At 40.3% G+C, this 12,993-nt stretch overlaps 1 protein-coding gene across 2 annotated transcripts; it reads right to left on the bottom strand.

The window, feature by feature from the left end:
* Window positions 1-3,096: 3,096 nt before the first annotated feature.
* LOC131548583 (rano class II histocompatibility antigen, B-1 beta chain) lies at window positions 3,097-6,077 on the bottom strand. 2 transcript variants are annotated; one of them, XM_058790014.1, is made up of 6 exons: window positions 5,957-6,077; window positions 5,376-5,436; window positions 4,868-5,212; window positions 4,458-4,745; window positions 4,255-4,335; window positions 3,097-4,072 (listed from the first exon to the last, which is right to left on the bottom strand). In XM_058790014.1, the coding sequence occupies exons 1-6, from the start codon at window positions 5,978-5,980 to the stop codon at window positions 3,924-3,926; spliced, it is 948 nt and encodes a 315-aa protein (XP_058645997.1). In that variant the 5' UTR covers window positions 5,981-6,077; the 3' UTR covers window positions 3,097-3,923. The 2 variants fall into 2 exon arrangements, with proteins under 2 accessions (XP_058645997.1, XP_058645998.1); XM_058790015.1 differs by lacking the exon at window positions 5,376-5,436 and having other exon boundaries at window positions 5,957-5,996.
* Between the last annotated feature and the right edge of the window lie 6,916 nt (window positions 6,078-12,993).

Genomic DNA, 12,993 nt, shown 5'->3' with positions numbered 1-12,993 from the left:
CTCACTAGAATAATCAGTTTTGTGGAGGTGACAGTTGCTGTATGAAACTGGATGATGACACTGACACTGAATGGAGGGTGAATGATCCGTCTGGGTTGGTTTTGTTAATGCTGTATGTGAGAGAGGCGTTCTGAAATTCTCCATTTCTCATCCACAGCTGCTCTAAAGCAGAAGAGTAAACCCCCTCAGAGCTGCAGAGCATCATGGGAAATCCACCCAGTGCTCTTATATGAGACACAGACACATTGTGTTGTGCTGTAAGAAAAATAAGACAGTTATAATAAAATGCGTATTTATCAAGAGCACATATGATACATGGTTACAGCTGATATTGACTGACATTCCTCGATGAACAGTCTGAACCGAGCTGCTGTGAGATGTATGCCCAGCTATAACAGTTGAAAAAGACGGGACAGCAGCGATAATAATAATAATAACATTATTATTATTATTAATAAACTTTATTGAACTGAATTGTTGCATCACACCAAAATTTGTATTCACGTGAAAAAATACTATAGTAATTTATAGTAAATACTATAGTGTTTTTGAACCATACTGTAGTAAAGTGTATTATACTGTATATATTATAGTATTTATTTACAACACTTTGTTAATGAATGCTATAGCATAGTGAACTGATAAACTGTAATAAATATTGTAGTATACTTTAGTTTTTAATACAGTAAACTGTAGTGTATTGTAGTATAATATACCCTATAGTTAGAAAGTACAAAGTATTGGGTAAAGTAATTTGTTTATATTACTATAGTTGTTATATTATCACAGCAACTACAGAATTACCACAACAAATTAATTCAAGTACTTTACTATGGTTCAAAAACACTATAGTATAGTGTTTACTATAAATTACCGTATTGACCCGAATATAAGACGATGTTTTTTTCTTGGAAATACATCTGAAAAAACGCGGTCGTCTTATATTCAGGGTCTAGACTTTGACATGTCAATAATTCACCCACAACTATAAGTGGCGCCAAAAACGCATAAAACGAGTGTGCGATGAAATATGTAATGTAATGTGTGCTGTAAAACAAAAGAAAAAGAAAAGCTTACAGCGGCACGAGTCGTGACTGTCATGTTAGCCTGATGGGACCAAACTTCCTCTGTAAGTGATTTTAAAACATAAGACAGTACCCAGATTTGAAGACTACAATAAGATTTCACTTCTACTGTTAATAAAATTTTGGTAGGCTACTATGAGATGGATAGCCTAAATGTTATATAATTCAGATGGGCTACCTGTTATTTTTATGGTGCCTATATCAGAAAGTGTATATTTTTCAATGTCATTGTTGGCACATTTGATCAGTATTTACCATACTTTCGAAACAAAAATTAAAATAGGAGAAATATGCAATATGAAAATAATTTAAGAAAAAATGTGTTTTACAGAGAGAGAGAGAGAGAGAGAGAGAGAGAACAAGATTTGGTTTTAAAAAGCCTTTTTCCAAAAGGTACTTCTGGAAAAAGGGGGGTCGTCATATATTCGGGTGAATACGGTACTATAGTATTGTTTTATCTGGGCAGTTAATATTACAATTCAGTTCATTGATTTAATAAAAAAAAAAAAAAAAACTATTAATGAAATAAAAAAAAAAAAACTATAATAAATAAGTTTTTTTTTTTTAATTACATAAAATTACTTAAAATTGCATTTTAACCTGGGGTTCAATATTTGAAATTAATTTGACAGATTAAATAGACTCATTACCAAAAAAAGAAAGAAAGAAGCATCCACACACATGTGGTCACACTTTTTACTCCTTACAATTATATTTCATCTTGAAAAGTACATTACATTTTTATTTTATCATATACACATTAAATATGGTAAACAGAAGCTCAAACGTGCGTGACTGCTGTGAGAACCAGTGGTCATTGTTTTCATGCATCAAGCACACAAATTTCTACTTCAGTTATGACTTTCATCAGGTAAATATCTGGCTTCAAAAGTTCACCATCAAATCTGAGGAAGCATATTGAGGTACCAAAGTTCCGTTTTCCCAAAAAAAGTTTATTCATTATTCGTTCTGTTTTGATAAAGCCATAGCTGTGTAATATATCAGCTGAATGCACAAGATTGAGTGCAAATAAAAGCAGTGATTAGAATTTAAATACAATTAATATTTTGTGGGAATATTTTTTCAATTAAATAAACATTGTATATTAAATTAATTGTAATTCATATTTAGTGATGTTCTTACCAGGTAGTGGATAAGTTGTATTTATAATATGTCATTATATTATACATTGAGTAGGAATTAGGACTGTCAATGAATTAAAAAAAAAAAATCTTAATAATTACATGATTTGCTCATTAATTAATCTAATTAGTTCACTGAATATAAACCTAACAGACCACTCAGATCATTAGGATCGAGTCAGTTAGAAATACCAAAGGTTCACACAAAACAAGGGGAGTCCGCTTTTAGCTATTATGCCAAAAGTTAAAGTTGGAACCAGCTTCCAGAAGAGATCAGATGTGCTAAAACATTAGCCACATTTAAATCCAGACTCAAAACTCATCAGTTTAGCTGTGCATTTGTCAAATGAGCACTGTGCTACGTCCGAACTGATTGCACTATATATAATCATTTTCTATTCTTAAATGTTTTTAATTCTTTTAAAATCAATTTTTAAATCACTTTGTTTTTATTGTTGTGATTTTTATTATTTTTAATCTCTTATTTTTAATGACTATTTCACTTCCTTTTATGTAAAGCACTTTGAATTACCATTGTGTATGAAATGTGCTATATAAATAAACTTGCCTTGCCTTGCCTTGCCTTGCAAATAATTATTTATCAATATTTGCTGAGAAAAAAACTCTAAATGCCCCAAATAAACAATTAAAAGATTAATTATCCTTTTAGACAGTGACATTGAATAGACAACACAAAACAAGTGGCCTTTCAAAACATTACTTTTGTAATTCTATGACTCTCCTCATTTATTCAACACATTCTTGTATTCTGGGATAGTTCTGGGATAGGGATAGTTCACCCAAAAATGAAAACTCTCTCATCATTTACTGACCCTCATGTCATCCCAAATGTTTATTACTTTCTTTCTTAAGATGAACACAAGCAAATATTTTTAGTCCAGATAATGCAAGGGGACAGAACCACTTCAGAAACCACACCAAGTGAACATGACAGTCAAGTTTATGTTAGTATTTGTATCCAAATTAAAGTTGTTTTTAATCTATCACTCCTAGGGTTCTTACTAAAGTACTTTTATAGCCTAACAGTTTTGTTTTGTTGAGGAGCCAGTCACAACAGCTGTCTTCTTTTAGGCCTTCATTGATTAGAGTCTAATTGCTCTGAAAGCAACTCAGGGTTTAGTTTTATTCCAAGCTGAAAAAGAAACATTATGACTTGCAGCTATGTGACAATGTCTAAAAAGTGCGTAGGAATTCAAATAGTGAAACCAAATAGATCTTATTTGCTTGTATTTGTCTCCAACAAAACTCCTTTTTAGAACAACGTCTTCATGCTCTGACTGTACAGCTGAACTGAGAAAGCAATGAAATGGTCAGGCTATTTTAACCACACCGTGTTTACATGTTTGATATAGGTCATGAGAAAACTGTCAAAGACTGTACATGTGATATAAACAAAGAATTCATTTTTTAGAGAATTAATAAGCCAACACAGGAAAGAAAACTACAATCTGCAAGCCATTTCATTGGTTTTTACGTGCTGAAGCTGGCAGAGAACACAGGTCTTATATTTTGTATGTGTCATATACTCTGTCGACAACATATACACTCAACAAGATGTTAATGGAAGTTTAAATAATCATATGTAAATTATATATTACATACACAAATTTGGTATCAGGTTACTGAATAAGATAGAAATGGATCTGGATATCTATCAATGTAAAACATTTGGTGTTCATTGTGGAGATGAGTGAACTCCGACAGGGCTGCATGGGACTGGACGATGGTCACCCAACAATGAATATACGTCATACTGCAGGTGAGACTGGAGATCAGGCTCAGGTGTGACATTCACTCTTCCAGGAGACCTGTGATGTGCTCTTCCTGGATGAACATGAGAATAATGACTTGATCAGAATATTTCTGATTATTATAACATTTGTTTTAGATTTCAACAACATTATTCTGCCATGAAAAACTTTTCAGTGAGTGAGAACTTTGGTTACTGAGATTTAAATTGATAAGTAAAAAGACACTGTGTGTTGGAGATCAATTGTTAAACTCACTGGAATGCTCGCACGCAACCGTGATGAGTATGATGAGAATCAGCAGCGCAGAGGTCACCAGAGCTATGCATACATTTTTATCTAGAAGAAGGTTATTGAGCAGAATTACATAATAAAACTGATTGTGTAACAGAACTATATCCCATGAGACACACTATGGTATTTAATGCTATTATGTACTTTAAATAAAAAATACGTAATACCTCTGTTCCCATAACAATCAAGAGACATGTTTGTTGGCTGGCTCAGGGATGAGTGGTTTACCCAACACGAGTAGTGTTCACAGTCAGATACATTCAGGTATGAATGGAGGGTGAATGATCCGTCTGGGTTGGTTTTGTTAATGCAGTATGTGAGAGAGGCGTTCTGAAATTCTCCATTTCTCATCCACAGCTGTTTTAGAGCAGAAGGGTAAAACCCCTCAGAGCTGCACAGGATCGAGGCAAATCCACCCAATGCACTTATGTGTGACACAGACACAATGGGCCGTGCTAAATGAAGTATAAGACGGTTATAATAAAATCAAGAGCAAATACTGTAAATGATACACTGTTTTACCATATATTCACTCAGATCACTTGTCATTGTGATTTCTGTTTCATAATAAACTTACCAATCACTTGAACAACTGTTCTTTCTTCGCTCAGAAGGACGGAAGGAGGTGGTATTAATCTTGTCACAACACATTTGTAAGTGCCAGAATCATTTATCTGCAGATTTGATATCTCAAATGTCATTTGCACAGTTTCTGGATTCCAAATAAATCTACAGTGCTTTCTACATGGCTGATATATCCATGATTTGTTACTTTTCATTGCTGAGCACAATGACGTACTATTAGTACTCAGTGCCACTGTGTCATCACTGTCAGTTGATGGTTTGTAGTTACAGCTGATATTGACTGACATTCCTCGATGAACAGTCTGAACTGAGGTGCCGTTAAATAATGCATGTCCGACTATAAATACAGAAAAAGACAGGACAGCCAATAAATGTTCAGTTACATTTGAAGCCATTTTATTGTCATTGTTGTATTATAGGATGAAGATTTAATTCAGTGATTTTCCAACAAATAATTATAATATGTGCTTAAATTTTGAACAGAATTGCATAATCATTACCAGGTAACAAAGAGAGCAGCATCCACACCCATGTGGTCAACGCGTTACACTTTGATAATATCTATTGAGAACAGCAAGATAAGTCAGAAGATAGTGATACATTTTGTATTATAGATACTTTGTTGTGGTTTGTTTTGTGATAATGACCAGCTGTATATTATCTCACTTACTGCATGGGTGCTTAGTTAAATGTACATTAAATGTTGATTTGAACTGAAATTACTTCGTTAAACAAAAGAAATCAAAGGATGTGAAAAACATGAAACTAGCACAAGTATGAAACTGCTTGCCAAGCCGAACTCTCAGTTGTACACTTCAGTGGTTATTTTAAATATATTTAACAATAGACTGATCAATCAGAATCAAGCGTTTCAAAATATAAGCTTTCTGTGGTGTGATATAATGCGAGACTATATTTCACATGCATTACTGTATATGCATCATAAAACAGCCCAAAACAGGTATTGTACATGATTATGTCAGAAAGCAAAAGCTGATTCAAGCTATTTGCCAAATTCAACCAATAATATTTTTGCAGGTATATATTATTTTTGATCTTATGTAATATGAAAAATTCTCACCATTTCATATTTCAGAAAGTGCATCCTCTTTTGTATTTTGCAGAGACCTGATGTACTAACTCATGATGGTGCAAATGAAGAAGTGATGCTGGTTTGAGGTAGCGACGTAATTTTGGTCAAGTCAGCTCAAGTAAGCTCGAGCAATATGATGTAACACAGAAATAGTACCTGTTTTGTAGACTGAAATAAAAACAACTTAAAGCTTAAGCCATGACAATCAAGAGCAATATGTGTTCTCATGCAGTTACTATGTGACAAACAACCTACAAAGTTATCTGTTCATCCAGAGCCAATCACAATGTTCTTTTCTCTCATTCTTTCATTCATTGGACCAATATAAAAGAGGCGTTACTCATTGTCTAAGATACAATAGAGAAGTAACATCATGGCCTGCTGCTGTGACAATCTAAAAGTGCAAGGGACTTCAAATGGTTAAAGCAAATGTCCTCCATGTCTCATTTGCCTTTAACCTCTTTTGTAGAGCATCTTCGTGCACTGAAGAACCGGTGAGGTCTAATTATTTTAACCGCACAGTGTGGGAGGTTGTAAGCACGTGTGATGCAGGGAAGCTTTCATTTAGGTCATGTGTGAAAACGGCAATAAGAAATAAAAGAATGAATTATGCCATGACCACAAAGTCGATGCATGGATGATGTGCTCAGACCGAATTACTGCCTGCAGTTGCACACAAGTTTCAGTTGCATCTTAAGGCTGTCAGAGGAAGCTCTTTGAAAGTGGCTTCCTCATGTTTATGTATACAAAATGTGGAATGCTATTTTTAGACTTGTTTTGTGTGTTGAAGCTATCCAGGTTGGAAAACTCTACACAACTTTGTAATCTGAACAGATTTTTAAAACACTTTCCGACTTTGTATATGGTTACGGAGGAAAACTGGACATTGTACATTAAATGACTTTCAAACACAACAAACTCAAACAGAAACATGTAAGAGATACATAACAAATGTAGTTTGACTGGATGAAATAGCTGTACAAAAGTTGTGTAGTGTATTTCAGCTTTTTGTGTAATGATTGAAAACTGCAGAAAAAGAGTGACAGTTAAGCAGCCACAGATAACCAGAACCATGCTAATATATTTCGGCAAGCAGCATGTTTGTGAGTGTTAATATTAAGTTACTTATAATAGTAACTTCTATGTTAGAAGCAATATTGCCAGTTACTTTGTCCAATATGGCTCCACCAATGAAAATAGTTTGAAAGGAAGCCACAGCAGAAAGAACCACTGAGTATCTCATAACAAAAGCAATGGTATTTCTGTTTTTGAACTGATCAGTTCACGTTTTGTTCCTGAATCATTCTGAACAAATCAACTGACCTATCAGTAAGCCCCTCCCCTCGAACGCAGACTAGCCAATGGCAGTCGAGTATCAGTTGCACGGGGAGCGGAACTCGGACATCTTCAGGTTTCAGCGCCATAGAGAAACACTGGACGAACCGAAGCTTGCAGCGGTTTTATGGGGTTTATGCTTCAAAAATGGAAAAACGATGTGCCTGGGGTACTTGTAACACTGCTTCCAGGTATCCTGAGAGGATAGGCAATATAATTTATTTTATTACATTTTCTGAATCCAAACAAAACAGAGCAAAATGTCCCTAAGTATTCACCCCAATACAAATGAAGACAAAAACGTTCATTTTCTGGTTGTCATACACTCATTAAGTTACAGTTTTCATCTGCTCAAGCAGAACGTTAACGTTATCTTGTGCTTTAGGTATCTCTGGCTAAAACTAACGTTAAAGTTAGTGAGTCCATGCTAATGTACAAACCTAAATAGCGGACTGTTCTCGCGTCTTGTACAGTCTACATTTCAGTGCCTCTCCATATTAAACTGGTTAAATGTACATTAATTTAATCGTAGCCTGCGATACATGAACAGTGTTGATCCTGCATGTTGTCATCCGCGATCGTGATGACCGACCGTAATATGAGACTTCTCCCGCTTACATTGTGATTGTAAACCCTCGCTTCGAGTTACCCACCGTATTTATTTTAAAATATTTTATAAATCCCTCCATGGAATATTTAATTCCCATTTGGTGGCCTTCTGTGTCCAAAATTGTGCAAAAACATCGTGGGACAAGGTTTTCACACTGTAGCTGTCATTGAAAGACAGTGAGCAACTCCGTTTGTTTGTCCGAGGGAGCAACAGTAACTAAGGGGGCGGGGCTTACCGATAGGACAATTGAAGGCATAATTCAAAGACTGATTTATAAAAACGGTCACTTGTTGCTTGTCATATTGATGTATCCTGCAAGACAGACTCATGAATCTCTTTTGCTAATGCACTTTTGCATCAAATCAAATTTTAGTGAGTCAAATTTTAAGACCATGAGCCAGTTGCATTAACATAGCCACTATGTTAAGACTGTGTCTGCGTCCGAAATGGCATACTTGAGTAGGTACTTTTTGAATAAGTTATTACTTTGTGACTGCTAAAAGAGTATGCTCTATGTCAGGGGGGTAGGCAACGTCGGTCCTGCAGAGTGCCGATGTCCTGCAGAGTTTAGCTCCAACCCTGAAAAAAACCTCACCTGCCTGTAGCCTTCCCTGCAAACAAGCCTACGGTGGCCCATTTAGGGCTAGTCTAAGGCCCCCCAGTGGGCTGCCAGCGCAGGACCCCTGAGAATTTGCTCATTGGCAAAACGTTGGACCCTTAGCACTGGCCCTGCATGAGCAGCCCTCATTTAGCCCCCAGGAAGCCCTCACAAGGCCCACATAATTAATCTAAAACAATACATCTGTTTCACTATCAATACTTCTCAGCTACTATAATTTAAGTCTTTGGGGAAAAACAGTTACTATACATCTGAAATGGAAAACGCTCTCGGTTACTAACGTAACCTCGGTTCCCCGAAATGAGGGAACGAGACATTGCTATGGGAAATACCTTTTCCTCGAATACTACTGAAGCCTTATTGAATCACGCCAGTGAAACTGGCCAATGACGTTCAAGCGCGCGAAAACGTCATTGGCCAGTTTCACTGGCGTGATTCAATAAGGCTTCAGTAGTATTCGAGTATGTCTCGTTCCCTCATTTCGGGGAACCGAGGTTACGCAGAATCGAGCGTTCAATTCGGTCACTCTACATTGCTATGGGAACGTATAAAATCCCGCCGTGTCACAGCGATGGAGCCTGGTTCGACAAGTATGTCGAGTTTCACAACCAGAGCCGTAATAAGAGCGGCAATGATATTGGCGCTCTTTGTAAACACAGCTCAGGTCTACAGGACCTAGTCGAAACCATGTAAAAGTCAGGGGGAGCGCGGCAGCAAGACGATGCCGCATCACACCAAGGGCGGAGTTAACTCCGGTGAAACAGAGAAGTGAAATGGCGGCGGCTTCGGCACTTTCACATATAGATTAATTGTAATTGTTTAATTTTAATGAAATCATGTTATGATGTACTGCCGTACCGGTATGATGGTGACCAAGTCCTAAAAGACGTGGTGAACTATACCATAACACTGTGATAACTGACGGGAACAGCATTGAATTGGTGGTGCGTTAATACAGGGTGTATACGACCTAGTCGAAACCACTCTGATACACATCTCAGATCATAGCTGAGGCTGAGTAGGCGCGTGCACTGACAGCACATGCGAGGCAAGCGACGACACATCTAGGTTATAAAACCTCGCGAAAGTGCTGGGTGACGACCAACCTGCCGCCATACAAATGTCCTGGATAGACATGCCATTTGCCCAGGCCCAGGAGGACGCGAGTCCGCATGTTGAGTGGGCCCGAACCCCTATAGGACATTCCCCGCCCTTAGAGCTGTAAGCCAAAGCAATTGCGTCGACGATCCAGTGTGACAGCCTTTGCTTGGACACAGGCAATCCTTTTGTACGTCATTTATGTGCGTAAAGACGTCTCGTGGAAGGAGCCCTAGCCTCAGAGATAGTGTTCAACACCCGCTGAGGAAGTGCGTCTGTTACTGACAAGCTCCGTCGAGCGTCCAGACATGAAGGCTCCATGACTCTGGATTTGGGTGCCAAATCGTTCCTTGTGCTTGAGAGAGGAGGTCTCTCTTCAGTGGGATAATCCATAGGGGGGCTACCAGCATCTTCACCAGTTCTGGGAACCACAGCTGATTGGGCCATTTCGGTGCCACTAACAGAACAGATTCCTTTTCCTCTCTGATTTTGCAAAGCACGCGAGGCAGAAGCTTCACTGGAGGAAAGGTATACTTGCGTACTTTTGGCCAGCTGTGAGCTAGCGCATCCACTCCCAGGGGAGAGTGTGTCAGTGAATAAAACAGCGGGCAGTGAGTGTTCTCCGCTGATGCGAAGAGATCCACCTCCGCCCTGCCGAACACACTCCAAATCATATTGACTGTCAGAGGGTGTAATCTCCACTCCCCGTGGATTATCCCGCCCCTCGACAGTAAATCCGCGCCGTAGTTCAGGCGTCCGGGGACATGTACTGCCCGGATGGAGAGGAGGTGTCGATCTGCCCACAGAAGGAGGTCTCTCGCCAGTTGCAGCAGTGGTGGCGAGTTCACACCGCCTTGGTGATTTATAAACGCCACCACTGTCATGCTGTCCGTCCTGATGAGAACGTGACGTTGAAGAATGTCTGGAAGAAAGCACTCGAGCGCTAGGTGTACAGCACGGAGCTCCAGACAGTTTATGTGCCATGACTTCTCCGTTTCCGACCACGTCCCGAAGGCTGGTCTGCCATCGCATACGGCTCCCCAGCCCGTACTCGATGCATCTGTCGTAACATTCTTTCTCCTGATCACTTGACCAATACGAACACCCCGGCGATACAGAGTCATATCGCGCCAAGGGTTCAGTGTATGCAAACAGTTGCGCGTCACTTTGATGCGCAAGGTGCCCGTGCGCCATGCTCTTTAGCCAGAGCTGAAGCGGACGCATATGTAGGAGTCCTAGATTGCACACTGTCGAGGCAGCAGCCATCTGGCCGAGGGTCCTCTGAAAGCATTTCAGCGGGGGAGAACGCCCTAATTTGAAGACTGCGAGAGAACTGATCAGTTTTTGTGAGCGCTCTTCCGACAGACGCGCTCTCATATTGATTGAGTCCAGCTCCGCTCCTAAAAAGGAGATTTTCTGGCTCGGAATCAGCATGCTCTTTTGCATATTTACAGTCAGTCCTAAGCTCTGAACATGAGCGAGGAGTCTGAGTTTGTCGCTGAGCAGCACGCTCTCTGATTGGGCTAACACTAGCCAGTCGTCGAGATAGTTCAGGATGCGCATTCCGCTCTGCTTCAGAGGAGAGAGAGCAGCATCCATGCATTTCGTAAACGTACGAGGGGCCAGACATAAGCCGAAGGGCAGGACCGTGAATTGGTACGCTATCCCTTCGAATGCAAATCTCAGGAAGCGCCTGTGGCGGGGGGCTACCTGAATGTGAAAATAAGCATCCTTTAAATCCACGGAGATAAACCAATCTCCCGGTCTGATATGTGAGAGGATTTGTCTCAGCGTAATCATTTTGAACGAGCGTTTTGAAAGCGCGCGATTCAGCGGCCTCAGGTCCAAGATTGGGCGGAGTCCGCCGTCTTTCTTTGGCACCAGAAAATAACGACTGTAGAAGCCGCTCTCGCGTTCTGTAAGAGGCACTGCCTCTACCGCGCGCTTTGTGAGAAGTTTGTGTATTTCCTCTCGCAGAACTGAGACATTCTGCTCCCGCACAGTGGACATTAACACACCGTTGAAACGGGGCGGTCTGCGAAAGAACTGAAGCGCGTAGCCGTTCTTTATTGATTTCATAACCCACTCTGATACCCCTGGCAGTCCCTGCCACGCTTCTGTGAACTGTGACAGCGGGCGAGGCGGACTGCACACCGTGAGGGATAACTCGCTGTTGGGGGGCGGGGAGTTTAATACCACACGAGTGTGAGAGTGAGTGATGTGGGAGAGGGGAGTGAGAGGAGGAAAATTGCCCTGATATTGAGGTGGTTTTTGTATTTTTTTTTTTACTTTATTGCACTGCACTGTGGAACAGTCAAAACACAAACATGACAATCGTTCTTGCCGCCCGCAACAGGCAGGGGGGCGTGGTGAACACACACAGCGGAGCGAGCAGACTTTCTCAGTGGCTCGTCTTCGGCGCTGAGTGAAGCTTTCCTCCTCCAAGAGACAGCATCAGGAACGCGGCTTTAATCCCGGAGCCGGTGGCCTGCCGTCTCTGTCAGGGCGGGGTTTCTGGCCCTTCGAGCCCTGGCGGCGCTTCGGCCACGGCTGTCTTGATCTCACCGCCGGCTCATGCTCGCGCCGAACAGCAGTAGGAGGGGCGAACGATCTTCCCGCGCGCTGCGCTGAGGAGGAGCGGGAACGCGCAGGAGGGTTCGCACCGGCGCGCTTCGGTAAGAAGTGGCTAATGGCCTTCGACTGCTTCTGCGCTTCAACGAAGCGCTCCGTGAACGTCTCTACCGCCGCTCCAAAGAGACCTGAGGGATTCACGGGAGCGTCCAAAAGAGCCGTCTTCTCTGAGTCTTTCAACTCGGTCAGAGTCAGCCACAGGTGACGATCCAGCACCACAAGATTACCCATATTGCGGCCAATCGCTCGAGCTGTCACCTTCATCGCTCTGAGGGCCAGGGCCCGGTTGCATGAATCTAAGAAATCCCTTAGTTATAAGGTTAAGGGAACCCTTAGTGAAACTTGGGTTGCAAGAAAAATCCTATGGGTCAACTTAAAGGAACCTTAAGGTTGTCATTAAATATTCCCCTTAATTATCTAAGTGTTCCCTTAAGCATTGCTACAAAGTCCTTAGTAACTATTTCACCTTGATAAATTTAAGGGACCAAAACAGCTCCCTTAAATCATCTTAATCTCAGTATTTTTAAGATTTTTGAGCTCAAATGTAAGACTTAACACATTTTTTAAGACCTGCACAAATAAAATATCATATAAGCATAGTAGGGCAATGACTATGGTAACATATTAAACTGTAAAATGACTGTAAATTACATGACTTACAGGTTTTCACAAAACAAAAAATAATGTATATAATTTAAGAAAATGGATGAGTTGTATTAATTATTATAAACT

Source organism: Onychostoma macrolepis, chromosome 10 (genome assembly GCF_012432095.1).
Source record: "Onychostoma macrolepis isolate SWU-2019 chromosome 10, ASM1243209v1, whole genome shotgun sequence".
NCBI lineage: Eukaryota > Metazoa > Chordata > Actinopteri > Cypriniformes > Cyprinidae > Onychostoma > Onychostoma macrolepis.
Note: the sequence above shows the minus strand (reverse complement) of the source record. Positions and strands in the feature narration are given on the sequence as shown.